The sequence below is a fragment of the Mesoplodon bidens genome (assembly GCF_964165515.1).
Source record: "Mesoplodon bidens genome assembly, chromosome: 5".
Classification (NCBI taxonomy): Eukaryota; Metazoa; Chordata; class Mammalia; order Artiodactyla; family Ziphiidae; genus Mesoplodon; species Mesoplodon bidens.
Window position 1 is genome coordinate 1102156 of NC_138161.1, and position 21485 is coordinate 1123640.

At 58.0% G+C, this 21485-nt stretch overlaps 1 protein-coding gene across 5 annotated transcripts; it reads left to right on the forward strand.

Annotated features, from left to right (window-relative positions):
* Positions 1–1542: 1542 nt before the first annotated feature.
* FTCD (formimidoyltransferase cyclodeaminase) lies at positions 1543–19976 on the forward strand. 5 transcript variants are annotated; one of them, XM_081234234.1, is made up of 15 exons: positions 1543–1623; positions 2272–2455; positions 3071–3199; positions 4200–4288; positions 4379–4558; positions 5594–5731; positions 5816–5947; positions 11681–11742; positions 12084–12213; positions 12310–12471; positions 15830–15873; positions 16076–16214; positions 16835–16930; positions 19333–19409; positions 19814–19975. In XM_081234234.1, exons 1-14 carry the CDS (start codon positions 1570–1572, stop codon positions 19372–19374), a joined length of 1581 nt encoding a protein of 526 aa, XP_081090360.1. In that variant the 5' UTR covers positions 1543–1569; the 3' UTR covers positions 19375–19409; positions 19814–19975. The 5 variants fall into 5 exon arrangements, with proteins under 5 accessions (XP_081090360.1, XP_081090359.1, XP_081090357.1 ...); XM_081234233.1 differs by having other exon boundaries at positions 19333–19976; XM_081234231.1 differs by lacking the exons at positions 19333–19409; positions 19814–19975 and adding an exon at positions 17946–18195.
* Positions 19977–21485: the final 1509 nt, after the last annotated feature.

The window sequence follows — 21485 nt, forward strand, 5'->3', positions numbered from 1 at the left end:
CAGGTGCCACAGGGCGGATTCCTCCTGGGGCCTCTCCCCTGGGCACGTGGACAGCCGTCTCCTCCTTGGGTCCTCACGTGGTCATCACTCTCTGTGGGTGTCTGTGTCCTAATAAGGATGCCACTCCTATGGGATCAGGCCCACTCTAGTGACCTCATTTTAACCTCATTATCTCTGCAAAGACCCTGTCTTCAGGCACAGTCACGCTGGGGATTAGGCCTTCCACATATAAATTTGGGGGGGGGTCACAATTCAGCCCATAACAGACCTCATCCCTTCCAGCCGCCAGACACTACCCTGGCTGAGACTCCCTACCACCTGGGGGCCCTCTGCAGGATGCAGGACCGTCTGGTGGGCACTTTGGGCCCCCACCCCTGGGCCTGCGGGCTCTTTCAGGTGGGACCTGGCGTCGGGGCCTGAGTTTGGAGAGCTGCCCTGGTTGAGCCCTCGCAAAGGACCAGGTGCTGCCAGGGTGCCCACGTCCCCTCCTGGGACCCGGGGGGCAGGACGGCCATCACCCACCTTCACCCACAGTCAGCCCGGGGAGCCACAGCTGGACAGGACGGGCCTGCCCCTAGCCTCCGGGGTCTCTGGGCTCGCCCAGCCCTTCTCCCTCTTCCAGTCCCCGTGAGCAGCTGCTGGAGGGGTGGGCTTCCCAAGGACCAGAGAGCTGCTGACCCGAGAGATCCGGGCATCCCCTCTCCCGGCCCTGTGGTGACTGCAATGGTGAAACAGCTGCAGACGCTGACCCCACAAAGGCCGCCTGGGGTGCCCGCTTCCGGGAGGACCATGGATGGGTGTAGTCTGCTCTTGGGAGGGAGGGGTCTGTGGGGATCCATGTGCTGCCAGGATGACCATGTGATCGGTGGGCCTTTGCAGAATGGAAACACACCCCTGTTCAAAAATCACGAAGGACTCCAAGACGGCATTGACTCGAGCTGGCTCTCTGGGCTCAGGGCCCTGTGCTGATGACCTGGGGTGCATCGCCCTTGTGGGGACCCTCCGGCCTCAGGGAGCACAGCCAGCAGCTGGGAGAGCTGGGCCTCACCTGCCCGCCCCTCCAGCAGTGACACGCACCCGCACACACTCACCCCCTGCCCCTCCTCCTGCCCGACAAGGTGCGCTGCCCTCTGCTGAGAGCCAGGGCCAGTACCGGGGCCTCACACACGGTCCCTCTCATCCCCCTGCAGCCCTGAGGCTTGGCTGTTCTGCCAAGAAACAAAAGGCCTGGAGGGTCACCGTACGGTCACCCAGAGGGTCACCAGGGGGCCCTGGACCCAGCTGGGCCCCAAGCCTGGGCTGACCTGAGGCCGCCGCCTGCTGAGGACTTTCCCGGAGGGTCCAGGTCACAGGCACTTCCTTCGGCGGGGCCCACGCCCATGTGGGTGGAGGCCTCAGCCCTCCCCTTCCGCTGCAGCCTCTCGGGGTCCTGGCTCTGCCCCTCCCCCATCTACTAAGTTAATAAGAAGCCTGGCCCCGGGGTGGGGCGCCGCCCGAGGGCATAAAGGCCCCGCTGGCCTCCTTCCCACCTCTGCTGGCGAGAGGAGCGTCTGGAGCAGGGCCTGGACCATGTCCCAGCTGGTAGAATGTGTCCCCAACTTCTCGGAGGGGAAGAGCCAGGAGGTGAGGCACCTGGGGGCGGTGGGGGGCGGTGCAGGGGGCTCAGGGTGAGGAGAATGCGGCTCAGTGTGGGGTTTGGGGATTGTCTTCTCTGGAAAGGGTGAGGGAGGGGGCAGCAGGCGGGCAGCCAGGTCCTGGCCTAGGTCTGGCCTGGGGTCCGGGAGGGTCACTTGGCCTCTTGTGTGAAAACAGGGCCGCTGAAGCCCGACCCCCAGGGCCATTTCAGGGTCCCTGGGGGATACCCCGTCTCCCTTCCCCACCTTCTGAGGTGGGCGCCGCTCTCATCCCCACGTGACCTGCAGGAAACTGAGGCACAGAGAGCGGGGCAGGCCTTCCTGGTGCCTCGGAAGGTTCCGGGCTCTTCACGCTCCCCCCGCAACCCCAGACACAGGTGGCCTGTGGGCTGGGGCGCTGCCCCTCTGTGACCTTGGCCTGTGGGTCACCTTCTCGGGGCCTTGAGAGCCCCTGCAACCGGGTTCTGCTTCCTGCCTCGATTTCTCCCGGAGGGTGCTGCCCGGGCGCCGGCCCCCATGTGCCCAGGTCCTCGCCCCGCGTCGTGTCTGAATGGGGGCGGGGCGGACACGGCCCCTGCAGCTCCCGCCCCCTCTTCTGCGTGGGGAGACCGAGGCGCAGGCCTGGCTTTGTCCCCAGGTGATCGACGCCATCTCCCGAGCGGTGGTGCAGACCCCGGGCTGCGTGCTGCTGGACGTGGACGCTGGCCCCTCCACCAACCGCACTGTCTACACCTTCGTGGGGCGCCCCGAGGACGTGGTGGAGGGGGCCCTCAATGCCGCCCGGGCCGCCCACCGGCTCATCGACATGGGCAGGCACAGAGGTGAGGGCCCGAGTGCATGCAGCCGGCCTTGCCCGCAGGACTCGCCAAGGGCATGGGGCCATCGCGCTGGCTGGATGCTCCTTGGACCCCGTCCATGTTTCAGGGGGCCCTGGAGTGGCTGGCAGAGAGGTGACCGCACTCTGTGCAGGCCCTGGGCGGGGGTGAGGGACACAGCCCGATCTGTCAACAGCCCACAAACCAAACACATTCTTTGGGCGGCAGGGTCAAAGGTCGGTGGACACACGGGACGCCCACAGAGGGGGAGGGAGTTCACAAGAGATCCCAACTGGTGAAGAGAGATGGAGGCTTATCTCAGAGGAACCGCCTGGGGGGCGGGGGGCGCGGGGCCGCCATCTGACCCGCAGAGGGATTCGGGTTCTGAGAAGGACCCTCTGTAAGGCAGCCGGGTGAAGGCGCCCTCCCTGAGGGCTCGGAGTTATCCTCTCGTCTTAGGAGAGGGAGGGGTTTACCCCTGAGGTGCCGCAGAAATCGGGGGCTGCTTCTCCCGGGGCCCTGTGGTCAGTGCGGGTGTGCATGTGCAGGGGGCTGGAGGGCAGGATCCGCCCCGAGCTCCACACCTGGGCCCCGGCTTCCTCAGCCCCCGTCTCTGTGCAGGGGAGCACCCTCGGATGGGCGCCCTGGACGTGTGCCCATTCATCCCCGTGAGGGGCGTCACCATGGACGAATGCGTGCTCTGTGCTCAGGCCTTCGGCCAGCGGCTGGCAGAGGAGCTGGGTGTGCCAGGTGCGTGCCTGGGGAAGGGCGGCCTATGCCAGGGGCTCCCCCAGCGGCCCCTCCTCACTTCACTTCACTTCCCAGCAGCCTCAACCGTCCCTTGAGGTTCTCTGCTCTTGCATCCTTAAAAATGCATTTTAGGGCTTCCCTCGTGGCACAGTGGTTGAGAGTCCGCCTGCCGATGCAGGGGACACGGATTCGTGCCCCGGTCTGGGAAGATCCCACATGCCGTGGAGCGGCTGGGCCCGTGAGCCATGGCCGCTTAGCCTGTGCGTCCAGAGCCTGTACTCCACAACGGGAGAGGCCACAACAGTGAGAGGCCCGCGTACCGCAAAAAAAAAAAAAAAAAAAAAAAAATGCATTTTAAGAAAAACTCCCAAAAACCCTACCATGCAGGTTTTTGACAGGTAGGAATATGTCCCGCTTCTCCTGCAATGGGACAAACCACAGGGACAGGGTCCCAGCTGTCAGGGAGGTGGTGGGACGGAGTAGCCGCTCTGTAAGGGCTTGAGATGGACGGGGAGCCCTAAACAGTCTCTTTGGGGAATTAACCAAATCAAGGAAAAGCCCAGCACAGGGCAGCAAGCGGACCTGTGAGCCCGGGCACAGGTCCAGCCCCCTGCGATGTGGCGGATGGATGGGCAGGGGGACAGGTGTCACCTGCCCTGTGCAGGTGTCAGAGCTGGTGGTGAGTTTTGTTTTCTCTCCTCCTCATTCCTTAATTTGAGGGCGTGTTGCTTGTTCAATGAAAATGCACTTTGGAGAGAAACACGAATATCCTTCCAGCCCCTCTTGTGGGCGGGCAATGGCTTTTCCTGGGGCATCTGTGCAGGGGCAGCGGGGGTGGGCAGAGGAGGGGTCCTGGCCCATATAGAGTGCCCATCAGCGACCACCCACACCCATCTGACGGGGCTCAGAGATGGGGGCGCTGCCAGCAAGACGGAGCTGCGGGAGTGGGGGTCCTGCAGCGCCCACCGGCCGAGGGCCTGACCGGCCAGGCCCCTTGCAGTGTACCTCTACGGCGAGGCAGCACGGACGGACGGCCGCCGGTCTCTGCCGGCCATCCGGGCCGGGGAGTACGAGGCCCTGCCTGAGAAGGTGCGGTGTCCCCTCCCAGTGGGCGGTCTGGGGGCGGCCCCGCAAGGTGGGCCCTCCTCCCCCTTCCCTCACCCACGGGTCTCCCCACAGCTCAAGCAGGCTGAGTGGGCGCCCGACTTCGGCCCCAGCTCCTTCGTCCCCAGCTGGGGGGCCACAGTCACGGGGGCGCGGAAGTTCCTCATCGCCTTCAACGTCAACCTGCTCAGCACCAGGGAGCAGGCGCACCGCATCGCCCTCGACCTCCGGGAGCAGGGCCGCGGGAAGGGCCAGGTGAGGGCGGGCGCAGGGTCGCCGCGAGGGCATCCGTGCTGCCGCCGGAGAGGGCCCAGGCCCTGCACTGTGTGTGGGCCTGCTGACCAGCCCGCCTCGGGGTCCACGCCACGAGGGACCGGCAGGGTCGGGGTTCCAGGGTTTGAAGTTGGGGAGCAGGTCTTTAAGGACGTTTCCCATGGAAGTTGCAGGGCTGCAGCTGTGGTTAAAATACTGCATCATTTCCACACTGATAGGAAAACAGCTGCCTCTGCACCCCAGGTGCCCCTAGGTGCCCCCATGTACCTCCAGATGCCTCAGGTACTTCCAGGTACCCTCAGGTGCCCTGATCCACCAAGTCTGCCATCATAGCTGTCACCTAGTGTTGAGTATCGCTCCTGCAGAAAGTTCCAGTTGGACACAGACACAGAGACACCTGGTGAAGGAGGCCCTGCCCACCTGTCAGGCCCCACTCTGAACCCTGGGCCTTCCAGGCAACTGAGGCCCTGGGAGCCCAGCTTCCGTGTGGAACACTCAGGTGTCTGCAAGCACAATACAAAAACACCGCAACTCCCCAGTCTTTCTCTGTGCTCTGCTGACGTCAAGAGTCTACCTAACCCCGAAAGGTAGACTGAGTCGCCCCAGGGAGTGAGGGCCAGGAGCTGGCCTCTGGGGCAAGGGGTGGAAGGGGTGGGAGGCAGGGACCTGCCCCCAGGACAAGGATGTGGGCGGGGATGCCCGGGCCGCAGGGCTTGGTCTGAGCCTGTGGCTTGTGCAGGGCGGCCCTGCAGCACTGACCCTTCGGGGCCTTGGTTTCTCGTGGTGGGCAGGCCCTTTCCTGGCTCAGATGAGAATGGGAGAGTGAGGAAGAGACCCGCCTGAAGCCGGCTGCCCGGCTGCACCGCACAGTCCTCAGGCCACGGCCCCCCTCGTCCGGGTGTCTGGGGTGGAAGGGAGCCCTCGGGCTGGCTGGGGGATGCAGGGGCAAGGGGCTCTCAGTGCGGGGCGCAGGAGAGGCTGGGCGGGGCCGGGCTGGGCAAGCCTTGTCCTTGACAGCCAGGACGCCTGAGAAAGGTGCAGGGCATCGGCTGGTACCTGGATGAGAAGAACCTGGCTCAGGTGTCTATGAACCTCCTGGACTTTGAGGTCACAGGGCTGCACACGGTCTACGAGGAGACCTGCAGAGAAGCCCAGGTGAGCAGGGTGGGTCCCCTCCCCCTCTCTCAAGCCCAGACCCTGGGCGCTGACTCCCCAACCTCCGACCTCTGACCTCTGCAGGAGCTGAGCCTCCCGGTGGTGGGCTCGCAGCTGGTGGGCCTGGTGCCTCTGAAGGCCCTGCTGGATGTGGCCGACTTCTACTGCGAGAAGGAGAACCTCTTCGTCCTGGAGGAGGGGCAGCGGCTCCGGCTGGTGGGTGGGGCTGGGGGGTGAGTCAGGGAGCAGGTCGGGGGCTCCGGGCGCCTGCACCCCGGGCCTGGGGCCCTGTCTGCGGGGCCAGGCCTCCTCCTCCTCCTTCTTTGTTTTATTGTCTGTGCCTGGAAGTTGAGATCACACTGTTTTCACTTGGGGGACACTGTTGAGGTTTTCTCTGTGACCTAAAATGTGTTCAGTCTTGTGAAACTTCAGCGGAGAGGACGGGGCCTGGAGCCTGTCCTGGAGCCGCGTCCCGCGGATGGAAGGACCTGCCTCTCGTCCGCTCCCTGCCTGTTGGGATTTGGGTGCGTGAATCTAGTGTCCGTGGGTTATTCGCAAAGTTGTTCCTTTGGTCCCAGGTCCTGCCGCCGGGTGTGGCCGTCCCGCTCAGTCCTGTTGCTCTGGCCTCGGAGTCATTTCGTCTTGAGGGCGTTTCTTATAATGAATGCGTGATTGGATTTCTCTGAAAGTTTATTTATTTATTTATTTATTTATTTATTTATTTTTGGCTGCATTGGGTCTTCGTTGCTGTGTGCTGGCTTTCTCTAGTTGTGGCGAGTGGGGGCTACACTTTGTTGCGGTGCGTGGGTTTCTCATCGCGGTGGCTTCTCTTGTTGCGGAGCACAGGCTCTAGGTGCGCGGGCTTCAGTAGTTGTGGCTCACGGGCTCTAGAGTGCAGGCTCAGTAGCTGTGGCGCACGGGCCTAGTTGCTCTGTGGCATGTGGGATCTTCCCGGACCAGGGCTTGAACCCGTGTCCCCTGCATCGGCAGGCGGGTTCTTAACCACTGTGCCACCAGGGAAGCCCTCTCTGAAAGCTTTTGTCTTTTGGTAGTTGAGTTTATCCTTTTGTATCTACTAATTTAGCAGGTATGTCTGGACTTGCTTTTGTCCTAGTTTTAGGCATGAGAGTGTGTGGTTTCCTTTGGGCTGTATGGAGGAGTTAGTCTATTTTTAGGAATTCTGGTAATTACTTTATAACAATATATTTATCTCTATTTTTTGATTTATTAATTTAAAAACTTTATCCAAATGTATCAGTTTGACTTAACTTTTATCAGTACAGGCACCTTGGCGATAGCATAGCTTTGGTTCTAGTCCACTGCAATAAAGCGAATATCGCAATAAAGCAACTCACACGATTTTTTTGGTTTCCTAGTGTGTATAAAAGTTATGTTTACACTAGACTGTAGTCTATTAAGTGTGCAATACTATTATGTCTAAAAAAGCTGTGTACATACTTACTTTAAAAGTACTTTATTGCTAGGGCTTCCCTGGTGGCTCAGTGCTTGAGAGTCCACCTGCCGTTGCAGGGGACACGGGTTTGTGCCCCGGTCCGGGAAGATCCCACATGACGCAGAGCGGCTGGGCCCGTGAGCCATGGCCGCTGAGCCAGCGCGTCCTAAGTCTGTGCTCTGCAACGGGAGAGGCCACAGCAGTGAGAGGCCCACGTACCGCAAAAAAAAAAAAAAAAAAAAAAAAAAAAAGTACTTTATTGCTAAAAAATGCTAAGGATCATCTGAGCTTACAGAGAGTTGTGATCTTTGTGCCGGTGGAGGGTTTGAAATACTGCAAGAATTACCAAAATGTGACACAGAGACACAAAGTGAGCAAATGCTGTTGGAAAAATGGTGCCAATAGACTTGCTTGAAGCAGGATTGCCACAAACCTTCAATTTGTCAAAAACGTACTATCTGTGAAGTGCTGTAGAGGGAGGTCTGCCTTTTGCTGGCTGGCAGAAACCAACAGAACTTATACTCAATTGTGTAGCTTTGAAGAAATAATCATCCGAAAGCATAATATACACTTTAAGAAAATAATCTACATTCCCGTAACATTAGACACAGAAAATGAACGAGAAAGTAACTACCCAGCATTCACTGCTGTCTTTTCTTCCTTCTCTGTTCCCTGATTTTTTAGACTTGTGCTGTTTTTTAGGGAGCTGGTTATTTTGGTGCTTAAATATTTTTTCAGATGTTTAAATTATGGTAAAATAGACATGACATAAACTTTGTCATCTTTGAACCATTTTTGCGTGTCCTGGCCACGGGTGTGTGTGTACAAAGTTGTGCAGCTGTCACCAGTGTCCAGGATGGGGCTTCCTATTTCTGCTGAAGACGTTGTCAGGACTGTGACGGGGCTCGCACTGACTCCGCAGGCCACTTTGGGTGGTGGTGCTGTAATCTTTCCAGCCCTGGACGTGGGCTGTGTTCCCCTTCATTTGTCTTTGCCTTCTTTCATCATGTTTTGTAGTTTTCATTGTAGTCTTTCACCTCCTTGGTTAAGTTCATTAATTCCTAAGTATTTTATGCTATTGAAAACGGAATTGTTTTTGTACTTTCTTTTTCGGATTGTTCACTGTTAGTGTTTAGAAATGCACTGACCTTTGTGTGTTGACTTTGTATCCTGCTACCTTGCTGAATTCATTTATTAGTTCTAGGTGCTTAACTTTTTAAGTTTAAATAATGTATTTAATCCTTTAGCTGTTTATCAATGTTAGACAATGTCTGTTGACTCTTGTGAAGAGAGACAAAAAAATTAATGCACTTGTGTGAGTGGTCATCTCTGTTCCAGATTTAAATTGCTTTGTCGTTATTTTTACATTGTCAGCTGTATAACATTTATCTTCTGTAAACATATCCACACATATTAAATATCCACAGATATTTAATCTTGGTTCTATACACGAGTGAGGTCACTATGCATCTCTGTCCTTCCCCATCTGCCTGGCTGGATTTCACAAACAAGCAGATTTTTAAAGAAAGGCTCATAGGGGCTTTATTCTGTGGGTTCTGGCATGTTTGGGAATGTCCTTCTGTGACTTTATGCTTGCAAGACAGTAGGACAACCAAAACCTCAAGTCACATGTCTTTTCCTGAGAACGTTGCAAACACATCTTTACCACCTTTGGAATAAATGTCCCTGTGGGGAGGTCTAAGGCCATCTGGTTATCTCCCCACCCCCTGGTGACCGGTTCTTTCTCCTGGATGCTTGAAGAATTCCATCTTTATCCTTGAAATTCAATGACTCTGTCATAAGAGTCTTGCTGTGGATTATTCTGCATCATTTTTTTCCTCTGGAGCAGGGTTTCTTGTGATTCACAGGTTCATTCTTGTTTAGCTTCAGGAATATTTTCTTCTATTGTATTTTTGATCCAGTTTTTGGTCCTTGCACTTTACCGACACCCGTTACACTGCGGTAGCATTTTCTTCCACATATTCTGTCTTTTTTGTACTTTCTTTCCCTCGTATTCACTGTGGTTTTCTCAGGCTTCACTTGGCAATCACTGATGCCGTTTATGGCTGGGTCTATTCTCTTCCTAGCAGTTACAAAGTTTTGTGTAACTTTTTATTTTGATGTAATTTCCTACTCACAGAAGAGGTGCAAGAACAGTACCAGGAACTCTTTTATAGTCTCCAGGTTCACCTATTGTTGCATTTTGCCCCATCTGCTGTATCACTCTTTTTCTGTATTCCACGCATAATCATATTTTTTTCTGGACCATTTTAAAGTAGATTGAAGACACTGTGCCCTTTACCCCTTGTTTATTCAGGGTGTAATTCTTAAGATCAAGGACGTTCTCTTACACAATCACAGTGCAATGATCAAAACCAGGAAATCCAGCACGGTGCAACCTGGTATCTAATCTGCAGACAGTAATCAAATCGCATCAGCGTCCCCCCTCTCCACGGTCTGTCCCAGACCAGCAGTGGGCTCGGGTGGCTTGTCTTTTATGGCCTTTAATCTGGATCAGGTCCCCAGTTCTCCCCATCTTTCCTTGACCGTGACGGGCTGTGGAGCACCGGCTGGTGGCTTTGTGAGCTGCCGCTCGCTGGGTGCTGGTCTGATCTGTCTCAGGGCTGGGTGTGCTTGTGCGTTTCTGGCAGGAGCAGCACAGAAGTGACGGAGTGTCCCCCTCAGGGCGTTACCTGGGTCCTCTGGTCAAGCTGGTATCCCCGACCCAGGGTTAACACTGCAGTGTTTCTGTTTTCCTTTGGTTGTTAATAAGAACTCCCTGGGGAGGTAGTTTAAGAATGTGTAAATGACCTGTTCCTCTTAAAATTCCAGCGGCAAGTATTAGGAGCATCGAGAATTTTCTAACTTCATCCTTCTTCTGTAAGAAGCTTTCACCTCTCCCACGTTTATTTATTTCTTATTCATGTGTTTGACGCTCTCTACTGTCTTTTTTTTGTGTGTGTGTGGTACGCGGGCCTCTCACCGCTGTGGCCTCTCCCGTGGCGGAGCACAGGCTCCGGACACGCAGGCCCAGCGGCCATGGCTCACGGGCCCAGCTGCTCCACGGCATGTGGGATCTTCCCGGACCGGGGTATGAACCCGTGTCCCCTGCATCGGCAGGTGGACTCTCAACCACTGTGCCATCAGGGAAGCCCTCTACTGTCTTTTTAAAACATATTATTTTATATTTTTTATCTGAAAATTCTGAGGTCTGCAGTCTTTGAAGGTCTGATTTTGCAAACTGTTTTGTCTGCTGATTCTCACGGTGATGCTTCTTCATGTGCTTTGTGATTTTTGATTGTGAGTGCCTGTTCTTTAGAGTTTCGTCTGTGGTAATTCTTGGTCACCTGGTTTAGTTTGTATTTGCCTCTGTTAGATGTTTGGACCACTTTAGATGAGCCTTTTGCTTGGAGCTTTGGAGCCACACAGGAAGAGAGTTCTGTGTGAACAGTGGCCCACCTGCCTGTCAGGTTAGAATTCCCAGGAAAGATTTTTTTCATGCTTCACCAAATGGAAGGCCGAGACTGGGAAGTATCCCCATATTTCCTGTGTTGGGCGGTTTTTCCCAGATTCATCCTTGGAGATGTCCTCTTTCAAGGGTCTCCCGTGTGACCCAGCTCTTGTGGGCTCGAGACACCCCCTGCTTGTGAGAGGTCTCAGATGTCTCCAGGGTGGACCCAGCTTCTGGGAGAGGAGGTCTTTCTGGGCATTTCTGGTCACTTCCGGCTGGGAGTGATTTCCTTTACTTTCTGCCAGCTTTGCCGGGTGCTGAATTCTATTCTGAGAGTTCTGTTCCTCATTCTGAGGTTTTCTGCGGCAGGCGGGCTACTTGCTGGCTCTACCGCCAGCTCTCGGGCGCTCTCTGCCCCATTTCCGCACCCTCAGGGAGACCTCATGACCGTCCTCTGGGATCTGCTGCTTTGTTTCCATCAAGCTGCACTTGTCACTTGCTATTTTGTGTGGAACATGTCACCTGTGTGGCTCAGAGGGGTTGGGACTGTGCTGACGGCATCGAGCATCATAAAGTGTCCTGAGTGGTTCTTGGTGGAAAGAATTCTACTCTAAAATGGGTATATTTTCACCTTAATTTTGAATTTGGGTAAAATTCACTTTTCCTCGCATATCAAGTCTCACATTTGGGCAGATCAGGCAGCTCCCAGCCTTTAAGAACCAGAGAGACCCTGACACCCAAGGAGTTGGAATCCTGTCCAAAGAGGCAGTTTTCTTGGCCCCTTTCCAGCACAGGATCTTGTGCGGGCAGGATGGGGTCACCGCGGGCCTTGGTCTCCCTGGAGCAGCACGGTGGGTGGGTAGCGTGTCTGGAGCCCAGGCAGGGTGCCTGCTCTGGGCGAGGCCTTCAGCCGGCAGGGCTGCTGGTGGGCATGGGGTGTGGCAGCTGTGTCCCCGCAGGCTCCCCACCAGGGCGTGGTGCCCCGCGGGTGGCAGGGGTGGGACCTGCCGGTCAAGGGGACTCCAGTTACCGGCCCCTCTTCCAGGTGGTGAGCCGGCTGGGCCTGGACTCCCTGGCCCCCTTCAACCCCAAGGAGCGGATCATCGAGTGAGCAGCCCCTGCCCCCCGCCCCCACGTGGAGACCCCCTCAGTCCTCCAGAGCTCTGCTCTGTCCCCAGGCGCGGGGCTGGGAGCTTGCTGGGGGGCCCAGTGGGGTCCCGACAAGGTCCCACTCTGTCCTCATGCAGCTCCTGGCTGGTCACAGCCCCTCCCCGGGGCAGCCACTCTGCATATTGGGCCCACATCCCTGCCCCCCCGCCGCACTGGTGCGAGTCAGGGGCCCCTGGCCTAGCCAGCCCCACCCTTACGGCCTGGCTGCAATGACCCAGGACCCTGTCCCCGCCCCTGCACGATGCAGACCTTCACTCCCAGCTGCCCCACCCCTGCAGGTACCTGGTCCCCGAGGTCGGCCCAGAACAGAGCCTGGTTGACCAGCCCCTGCGCACCTTCGTCCGTGAGGTGGGCGCCCGCTCGGCAGCCCCAGGGGGCGGTTCCGTGGCCGCAGCCAGTGCAGCCATGGTGAGTGGGGCCGGGGCGAGGATGCGGGGTGGACGGCCGGGGTTGGGGGCGTCGCCCGGCCTGGGGCTAGTCCCACGCACAGGGCACTCTCGCCAGGGTGCCGCGCTGGCCTCCATGGCCGGCCTGATGACCTACGGGCGGCGCCAGTTCGAACACCTGGACGCGACCTTGCGGCGCTTGATCCCACCCTTCCACACGGCCTTGGCTGAGCTGACCGCGATGGTGGACGCCGACGCCCGGGCCTTCGAGACCTACCTGGTGAGCATGCACACGGGCCTCCACCACCAGCCCTGCAGAGGCAGCCCCGAGGGAGAGTGGGGTCGGTGGACAGTACGGGGTCCGGAGGAGAGAAAAGTGGGTCAGGGTCACGGGGGGAAGGGGAGGGGCTGCCACGAGCACAGGTGTCTGTAGACCCCGGGGGCTGGAGGGAGGAGACAGTGGTCTAGCCCCTCTTGGGCGCCCCCCTCCCCCCGCTCGTGCAGGGCCAAGCGCGGCAGGTGTGGTGCAGGCGTGACTCCAGGTCGGGGTCTCTGCAGGCTGGGGGAGGGGCAAGAAGGGCTCCTGTCCTGAGGGTCAGCCAGGCTCAGCGTCCCCCTGCCCACGTCCCCGAGTCCCCTGATGGGCGACACCCAGACCTGCAGATGCCGGAGGAAAAGCAAGGTCCCCAAGGAAGAGCTCCCATCCCGGGAAGGGCAGGAACAGGAATCTTCACAGAAGAAACGCTGTGCGTCATGGTCTCAGAGATCAGAGAAGACGTTCAGCCATGAGACACAAAGGGCCCCCGGGGAGCCGGGCACCTTCAGCAGCACAGGACGTGGGTGGCTGCGTCCATGCAGTGCCCATCCAGGGGGCAACAGAGGAGGGACGTCCATCAGACCGGGCGGGGCATGGGGAACTTGCAGGAAGGTCGAGGTCCGAATTCAAGGTCAAGGAGCCCCAGGCGTGTCTGAGGGCAGATCGAGCAGAGAGGGCCGGGGAGAGGTGGGAATGAGGGCGCTCGGACCCACGGGGGTAGGAAGACACGCCTGGGAAGGAGTGAGCTCCCAACAGACAGCAGGCATCCAGATCCGCCTCGGGGGTGGCGGGGGGACGGGTCAGGAGGACCTGGGCCAGGCGACCTCGGGAGGCGACCTCGGGGGCTGCTGGGCTGGGCGCCCCGACGTGAGTGCCGCGTCCACACGGGGACAGTCTAGAATGTCAAATTGCGGGAGGAGGTGACCCTGTGACAGAAGCTGGGTCCCCGGGGGCGGGGTACAGAGACTGATCACCTTTCCCCTATGCGCTTTTACATTTTAATTTCATTTATTTGCTTTTTTAAATAGGTGAAAGCTTCAGGGGTTCAGAGTTCACAGGGGCAGAGGGCAGCTGGTGAGCTGCCCCCTGTCCGCCCCGTCCCCCCTGCCCAAGCAGGTGCAGCCCCAGTGCGTACGTCCCCCTGAGATGTTTGTGTGCGTTCGGGCAGAGCTGGGTTCCCCTTTCTCTTCCTTTCTTACGCACATGATGGCAGCAGATGTCCAGGTGCAGCTGCGTCTTTCAGCTCACGTCCTCCTGGAGCAGGGACTCCCCCGGCTCAGTGGCCCAGTGCTCTGGGGATGCCTGGGGTGGAGGCCTTGGACCAGCCCTGTTGGGGATTCTGGCCAGGTCCAGTCAGCACCCGGGACAGGCTGTGTGGACAGCTGGCCTCCGTCACTGGGCACTCAGTGGACGGGCTGTAGGAGTGACTCGGGGACGGGCTTTCCCTCCAGGGTGGGTGTGTTTCCCACTTGAAGGATGCTGCCCAGTGGCCCTTGCAGAGGTTGTGTGGGTCGAGCCCTGGAGCGGTCCTCCTGCCGTTTACCCGGACGCCCCGGCCACTGGACCTGGTGGTCACGTGCATCTCCTGGTGCTGCCCTGGTGCGAGTGTCTCACGTGCGCAGGGCAGGGGGAGGAGTGTTTTCATCCTTTTTGCAGCGGTTTTATTTCCTTTTCAGGAAAGTGAGGTGTCCTTTTCTTCTCTGTTCTGCTTAGTGCTGACTAGGACTTTTCATAAGCCAGGGAGTCTCAGTTTGTTTGACTTTCAGCTTTGCTTGTGCTGGTTTCTGACCACAAGAGCCTTGTGTTTTTATGTCGTCGAATATTCAGTCTTTCTTTTGCTCTTTCCTTGGTGTTGTGTCGTAGCCTAACCGGCCTCCCCAGGCCAGAATCATTGAACTTCTCTCAGGGTACCTCTAGCCATCTGTGGTCTGAGGAACTTCAGATGCTGAGAGGGGCTCGAGGAGAAGCATCAGCGTGCATATAAATAATAATACGTAATTTAAAACAAATATTAAAAATTCTGACCACTAGAGATTAGAAATAAGACGAATATAAAACAACTGGAGGGGGGCAGTAGAAAAATGAAAATCTAATCAAAAGGCAGGAAAGAAAAGAAAAATAGTCAGCAAAGAGGTGTGGTTTAGAGAAAACCTAAAATAGAATGGTTAGACTGAAGACACACCCGAGCAACAATCACACACACACACACGTGTGAGTGTGGCAGATACTGTGCTGGTCTATGTCCCCAGTGAGCAACAAGAAGACAGACTTTGGAACAAAAATAAGAAAAAACGTCCTTATCTTCCACCGAATACGTGAGCATCTCTAGGTGGAGTCAGAAGCTGGCTGTGCACCTCCCTCCCCACCAAACAAGCCTCACAGTGAAGCAGAAAATAAATCAAACTGCGCTGGGCAGCCCTCCACAGCCAGACATGGACGTGGCCACGTGAAAGCCAGACTTGATTAAAATCAGCAAAGTTCTGCCCAGTGGAGAACCCCCTGCCCCCCCACCCTGACCTGTGTCTGCAGCGGACTCAGCAGGTTCCCGTGCTCGAGAGGAGCTGCTGTGGGTCCACATGGAAAAGAGACACGTGTCACAGGAGGGGCGCTGGGGGAGGCTAGGGAATGTCAGGATGGTGACAGAACCCGGTTCAGGTCGGGTCAGGATGGTCACAGAATCTGGTTCTGGTCGGGTCAGGATGCTGATCGAATCCGGTTCAGGTCGGGTCCAGGGATCCTTTACGCTCATGCAGGGTTGATGGACCAGCTGACTGTTAACAGCTTTTGGGTGGAGATTTGGTGAAACCTACAAAACCAGCAGGGCACGTTCCCCACCAGCTACGCCCTTGGACCCGGCACGCGGGCAGGCCTAGGGCGCTGGTGTAAGCGAGCGAGCCTGGACGGGTTCTCACAGCACGGGGTGCGGGACGGGGGAGGCCTGCCTGGCAGCGGCGAGGAGAGCGACACACGGGCTGATGGCTCCTCAGAGGAGGCCTGGGTTGTGTGGCCCCTCGGGGATGCGGGGACACGGCCTGAACCATTACACCTGGACTTCGGGGGGTGTGCGGTTGCCTCGCCTGGAGGCTGGGAGGCCTGGGGCTGGAGAAGCCGCTCCCCTCCACCCTCCTCTCCAGCCTCCAGCACTGACAACGTGGGGCCTTGCGCCGGGTCGCCTGCCCTCCTCTGTCGGGGGCCCAGGGCTCTAATCCACGGAACCCACCTCGGGGGTGGTGTGGGCCCTGCGTGAAGCCCCTCCCTCCCAGGCTCCCGTGTCCCCGCATCACAGTCAGTCACCCGCGCGTTTCTGTGTTTGCTCCGGCAGAAGGCAACAAAGCTGCCCAAGAACACACCTGAGGACAAGGACAGGTGAGTGCAGCGGTGGCTGCGGACATCCGGACACCTCAGAAGGCCCTGGTACCAGTCAGCCCCCCTCTGGGGTGTGTTGTGATTGAAGAAAGGTTTCCCTGTGGTCCCCACCCTGGTTCTGTCTGCTCAGAGCGGAGCCATCAGGTGGGTCCAGTGGTACCCGGGTGCCCTGGGCTCTAACCACTGACCCTCTTGCTTCCAGACGTGCGGCTGCCCTGCAGGAGGGGCTGAGGCGGGCGGTGGCCGTGCCCCTGGCGCTGGCGGAGATGGTGACCTCGCTGTGGCCGGCGCTGCAGGAGCTGGCCCTGTGCGCGAACCTGGCCTGCCGGTCGGACCTGCAGGTATGCGGTGGAGCCCCGCTGCAGGGACGACGTGCGGAGGGGCACCGGGCATCACAGCTCTTCACCAAGCCGGGCAGGCACAAGCGCTCACAAGGTGTTTCGGTCAGTCTCAGACTGCAGGGCCGGCTCCGTCACCTATTAATGTCTTGTTCAAGGTCGCGCGGCAGAGAGAAGCAGAAACTCGAGTGTGTCTCCAGAGGCCACCCCTAACCATCCCCCCAGACCCTGTCCCTTCCCTCCTTCCCACCGCCCCTCTTCCAGAAAACCCAGGGGCTTGCAGACGTGCACAGGCCTGCCTGTCCGCAGCCCGTGCGCGGAGGCTCGGGGACCAGGAACGTCAGGGCTGGCTCTGCGTGTCCGCAGCCCATCCTGAGGGGAGGAGCCTCGTTTCCTTGGGCTGGTTGTTATCCGTCCCTGGAGGGGGCCAGGCCGAGCTGCTTCTCTCTGTGGGGAGAGGGCCGGCCCTGCCACCTGGAGGGAACCCTGGGGCTGGTCAGTTTGCCATCTTCACGGATGCGGCGCGAGGCCCCCAGGCCGTGTCCCTGGGCTGAGGAGTGGGCAGGGCAAGGCCCTGCTGCTCCCCCGGTACCAACACCGCCTCTGCCCCTTGGCTGTTGCAGGTGGCGGTGAAGGCCCTGGAGACGGGTGTGTTTGGTGCGTATTTCAACGTGCTCATCAACCTGAAGGATGTCACTGATGACGCGTTTAAGGACCAGGTGGGCAGGGGTGGGGGCCGGGCCCACCGAGGGGACTGGAGGTTGCCCTCGGGCCGTGGCTCCCAGACCTGGGGCCAGCAGGTCCTCGAGGGAGGGAAGTGTCCATCAGATGAGAAGTTCCTCCAGCTCCTGGGGGTGGACGAGGCCTGGCCCGCAGAACGCAGGGGTCGGGGACGGCCGGGCCGTCTTTCAGCGTCTCTGTGGAGGCAGGTGGCCTGGGGGCCTGCCGGCACCCCCTAGTTCCCTCCCAGGGGGCTCTGGACAGGGCTGGGCTCTCTCCCAGGTGGGTTTGGCTGTAGCACTGGCAGCACAGGGTCTCAAAGAACAGTCTCCAGCCTAAGCAATGATCCCACTTCAGCATTTGTGATAATTGCATTGTTACTGTTTATTGGAGGAAAATTCACAAAACATGCAGCTCACTGTGTTAGATGATACAATTTAGTGGTGTTAAGCACACTTGTGGGGTTGCGAGACCACCACCTCTATCAAGGTCTGGAACATTCTCATCACTCCAGAGGATGCCCCACAGTCACCCCCATTCCCAGCCCTGGCCACTGCCCATGTGTCTCTGTGATTTTGTGACAATCTTTAAAAAGTGATTTCGCGGCTCGGAGTGGGAGCGCCATGGCCTTTTCGAGCGTCAGCCCGTGTCCACCTGCTTCTCCAGCTGGGCTGGGCTTGGCCATCAGGGAAGGCCCTGTCCACCATGGGGGCACTGAGATAACGGATGGGCCACTTGAGCTCTGGCCCTTAGGGCCTCAAGGACACAGCCCTGCCCTTGGCAGTCATGGCTAAATTGGGGAGACTGGGAGGGTGGGGGCTGGCTGGCCCCAAATGTCAGGAAAGACAGAGGGGCCCCTCCCGTCACCACCAAGAGACCCATGAGGAGCTGGGGGCCCCTAGGTCAGGGCCTTGGGGTCACCCAGAGTGGACAGCCCAGGGAGGTGGCAGGGAGGCGGGGCCAGCGGGGTTGGTGGCGGGCTTGGGGTGGTGATGGGGCCCCTGTGTCTGTCAGGTCCGCCAGCGCATCTCCGGCCTCCTGCAGGAAGCCAAGACCCAGGCGGCACTGGTGCTGGACCAGCTGGAGGCCCGGCAGGAGTGAGGGCCGGGCGGAGGACCTCACTGGACTCTGCTTCCCCCCGAGGCCCCTCCAGACACATCCCATGGGGCCCAGAGAGGGGAGGGTGTGGGGGGCAGGTGTGTCTGGGGTTCGTGGTGTCACCTTCTGTCACCTGGGGCCTCCAGTAAAGTGAGGACACACTGGTGCCTGTGGGGTGCATGCAGGGGATCAGTGGGTGGGCTGGGGGAGGGCTGAGCCGAGCGGCTGGGACGGGGACCCCGTGAGGTGCCAGTGTGGGGAGGCAGGTGGGGGGAATGTCACCCAAGGTGACACAGGGTCCCAGAGCACCTGGGGTCCTGGGGGAAAGAGCCCATCACATGGAGGGATGAAGGCCGCGCTGCCTGATGGGCAGGGACCTGCTAAGGTGAGGGTGGCCAGGCCAAGGTGAGGAGAGGCAGAGGGCCGGGGGTTCCTGGGGAGGGGCTGCTGACGTGTGGCCGGGTCCCACGTCCTGGCGGGAGAGCTCGAAGCGTTGGACCTGGGCTCTGGGAGGGGGGTCCCGGGCACTGGGCACCGACTTCCCTCAGTGGAAGCTCGGGGGCCGAGGCCCGGTGGTGGGGGTCCCAGGAGGGTCCCTACAGGGCCTGGGCAGTGAGGGAGGTGGGGGTGTGGCGGAGAGCCCCCTGGGCTGGGGGCAACCGACCTGGTCCAGGTGCTGCCGAGCCAATCATGCCGGAGGGAGGGCCGAGGGATCCTGGGGGGCGGGAGGTGTGTGTGGGGCCCTGTGGGGATCACGGGAGAGGCCCGGGCAGGCGGCCGTGTTGCCCCAGTACGGCAGCATCCTTGAGGCTTGGAGCTGTAAGCACGCGAGCGTAGGCGCTACTTTAGGAAGGCCAGGAGACAACAGGAGCTGCAGGACGGCCCCAACCTGGTCTTTTAAAATAGGCAACGCATCACGTAGTTCAAAAACCAGGGCTGTGCAGAGAGTCGCCACCACCTGGTCCCCAGCAGCCCTTTCGTAACCTCTGCAGGAAATCACTGAACTCCCTCTTTGCGCCCATTCAGTGTTTATGCAAATACAAACACATGTGAATATACACTCTTCATTCTTCCTTGACTGCGTTGAGAGAGCAGATCAAATGCTGACTTTTGTTCCTAGTTAACACGTTAGCCTGGAGGCCGTGGCCCGGAGCCCTTTCACATCAGCGTTTATTTTAGAGCCTCCTACTCAATACTTACTTTATTCACTCGTCCTTTCTCCATATTTCCTCACCATTTCATTGTGAAATAGAAGATACATTTAGGAAGGTGCATGTCCTGATCGGCCCTCTCCCCAACACAGACTCCTTCTCACCCTGACGCCAACGGCCCTGCTCCACGGTGACTGCACTCTGGTTTCCTGTAGGCCATCCGGCACAGGTGCACACTTCCCACACAAAGGCTCGGTTTTCCCTGTGGGCTGACATTTGGGTAAACGGGGTCGTATGTGCCCTCGGCATCTGCTGTGTCTCTCCACCTTGCGCGCATCTTGCCCAAGGCTCACAGGGTTGGGGGACCGCTGAGTCCTGGGGTGTCACCCTCCCGAGCAGCTGCACCACTGCACACAATCTCCCCTTGTCCCTGTGGCAAGGGACAGGGACAAGGGACAGGGACAAGTTCGGAGGAGTGCTAGTTCTCACCACTGACAGTGGAGTGTGTCCCCAGCTCTCAGATGCTGGGATGGGGGCTGAGGGGGTGAGCACGGTGCCCACCGGGCCAGAAGAGACTCACCTGTTTCTCACCTGTTGCCTGTCTGGGAACCCCTGACCTCCACCCGAGGACAGCTTTCCCCAGGTGGCCACTGCCATTGGCCTGAGCCTCCCCACCGACCCACAGCCCCTCGGTGAGAGTCAGACCTGAGGCAGCCCCAGGAGTCTTATGCAGAGCTGCCCTGGCTGATTCAGGAATGAAATAAACTTTAACTGTCCCATCCATGAGACGTCGTGGCTGGTTATTATGTAGCAGCAGCTGACAGATACACTTCCTAACTGAGTGTACTGTCAAACTTTGGGGGTTTTGCCTTGAGAGGTGGAAGGTGAGTGTCAGTATGGTTTAATTATCTTTTGTTATATCTGAGGTTGACTGTCTCTTCATATCATTAATGATGGATTTCCTTTTCTGCAGTCTGTTCATGTGCATAGCCTGTTTTTCTGTTGGGCACTAGACTGGCCCTAAATATCCACCAGCCTCCAGCTCCTTCCCGGGGGGCGTCCTTGGCTGCATTTGATCTGCTTTACGTAGTGAAGGAAGAATGAAGAATATATATTCACATGTTTGTGTTTGTAGCCTCCTGCCTCCAGGAAGTTCCTGTTAAAAATAATTTGAGGGCTTCCCTGGTGGCACAGTGGTTGAGAGTCCGCCTGCCGATGCAGGGGACACGGGTTCGTGCCCTGGTCCGGGAGGATCCCACATGCCGCGGAGCGGCTGGGGCCGTGAGCCATGGCCGCTGAGCCTGCGCGTCTGGAGCCTGTGCTCCGCAACGGGGGAGGCCACAACAGTGACAGGCCCGCGTACCACAAAAAAAAAAAAAAATTGAAAAAATTGAAAAAATCATCACACCCTGAGATTCCTTCCAGACAGGCTGTGCACATGGAAAAACAAAACGTATGAACGTACTTGCTAGGTAACCAGACAAGATACTAAAGGAAAATGATTTGGGGAGTATATCCTCCTTGAGCAAGGTAGAAAACCCAAATGTTTTACAGGGAAGTCTTACTATCTAAAAATTTAAAAACTTGTTTTGTGGGCTTCCCTGGTGGCTCAGTAGTTAAGAATCAGCCTGCCAATGCAGGGGACACGGGTTTGAGCCCTGGTCTGGGAAGATCCCACATGCCGCAGAGCAACTAAGCCCGTGCGCCACAACTACTGAGCCTGCGCTCTAGAGCCTGCGAGCCACAGATACTGAGCCTGCGTGCCACAACTACTGAAGCCCACGCGCCTAGAGCCCGTGCTCCACAACAAGAGAAGCCACTGCAATGAGAAGCCTGCGCAGCGCAATGAAGAGTAGCCTCCGCTCACCTCAACTAGAGAAAGCCGGCGCACAGCAATGAGACCAACACAGCCAAAAATAAATAAATAAAATAAATTTATTTAAAAAAAACCCCAAAACCCCCAAAAAACTTGTTTTGGTAAAAGACATCCTATCCTAAAGTAAATGTCAAGAACCTATTGGAAGGAAAAAACCCAACATAGATAACAGGTAGAGTTACTATGACCAATAGAAAAGCTCCTACAAATTAAACTGACAAGGACAGTGTCTGAGCAGTTGTGCGGTGGGTGTGCTTGTCTGAGTGTGCAAGCCGGTGTGTGTGTATATGTGCAAATGCAAGGACAGCTCCAGGAAAGTCCTCAAGGGGTGAACTCTGGAAAGGGCGTGAGCTTGGGGTGCAGGGTCTCCCTTACCTCTACCGTATTCTCCCAGTGGAGTGTGGGCACAGGCGAGGGGCCTGCAGCCGC

What these genes read in the sequence shown, in the direction of transcription:
- FTCD (XM_081234231.1), top strand. Translation starts at nt 1,570, where the DNA reads ATGTCCCAGCTGGTAGAATGTGTCCCCAACTTCTCGGAGGGGAAGAGC. An exon ending in AGGGCCGCGGGAAGGGCCAG is followed by an intron (nt 4,559 to 5,593) that starts GTGAGGGCGGGC and finishes TGTCCTTGACAG; the next exon opens with CCAGGACGCCTGAGAAAGGT. An exon ending in AGGGGCAGCGGCTCCGGCTG is followed by an intron (nt 5,948 to 11,680) that starts GTGGGTGGGGCT and finishes CCCCTCTTCCAG; the next exon opens with GTGGTGAGCCGGCTGGGCCT.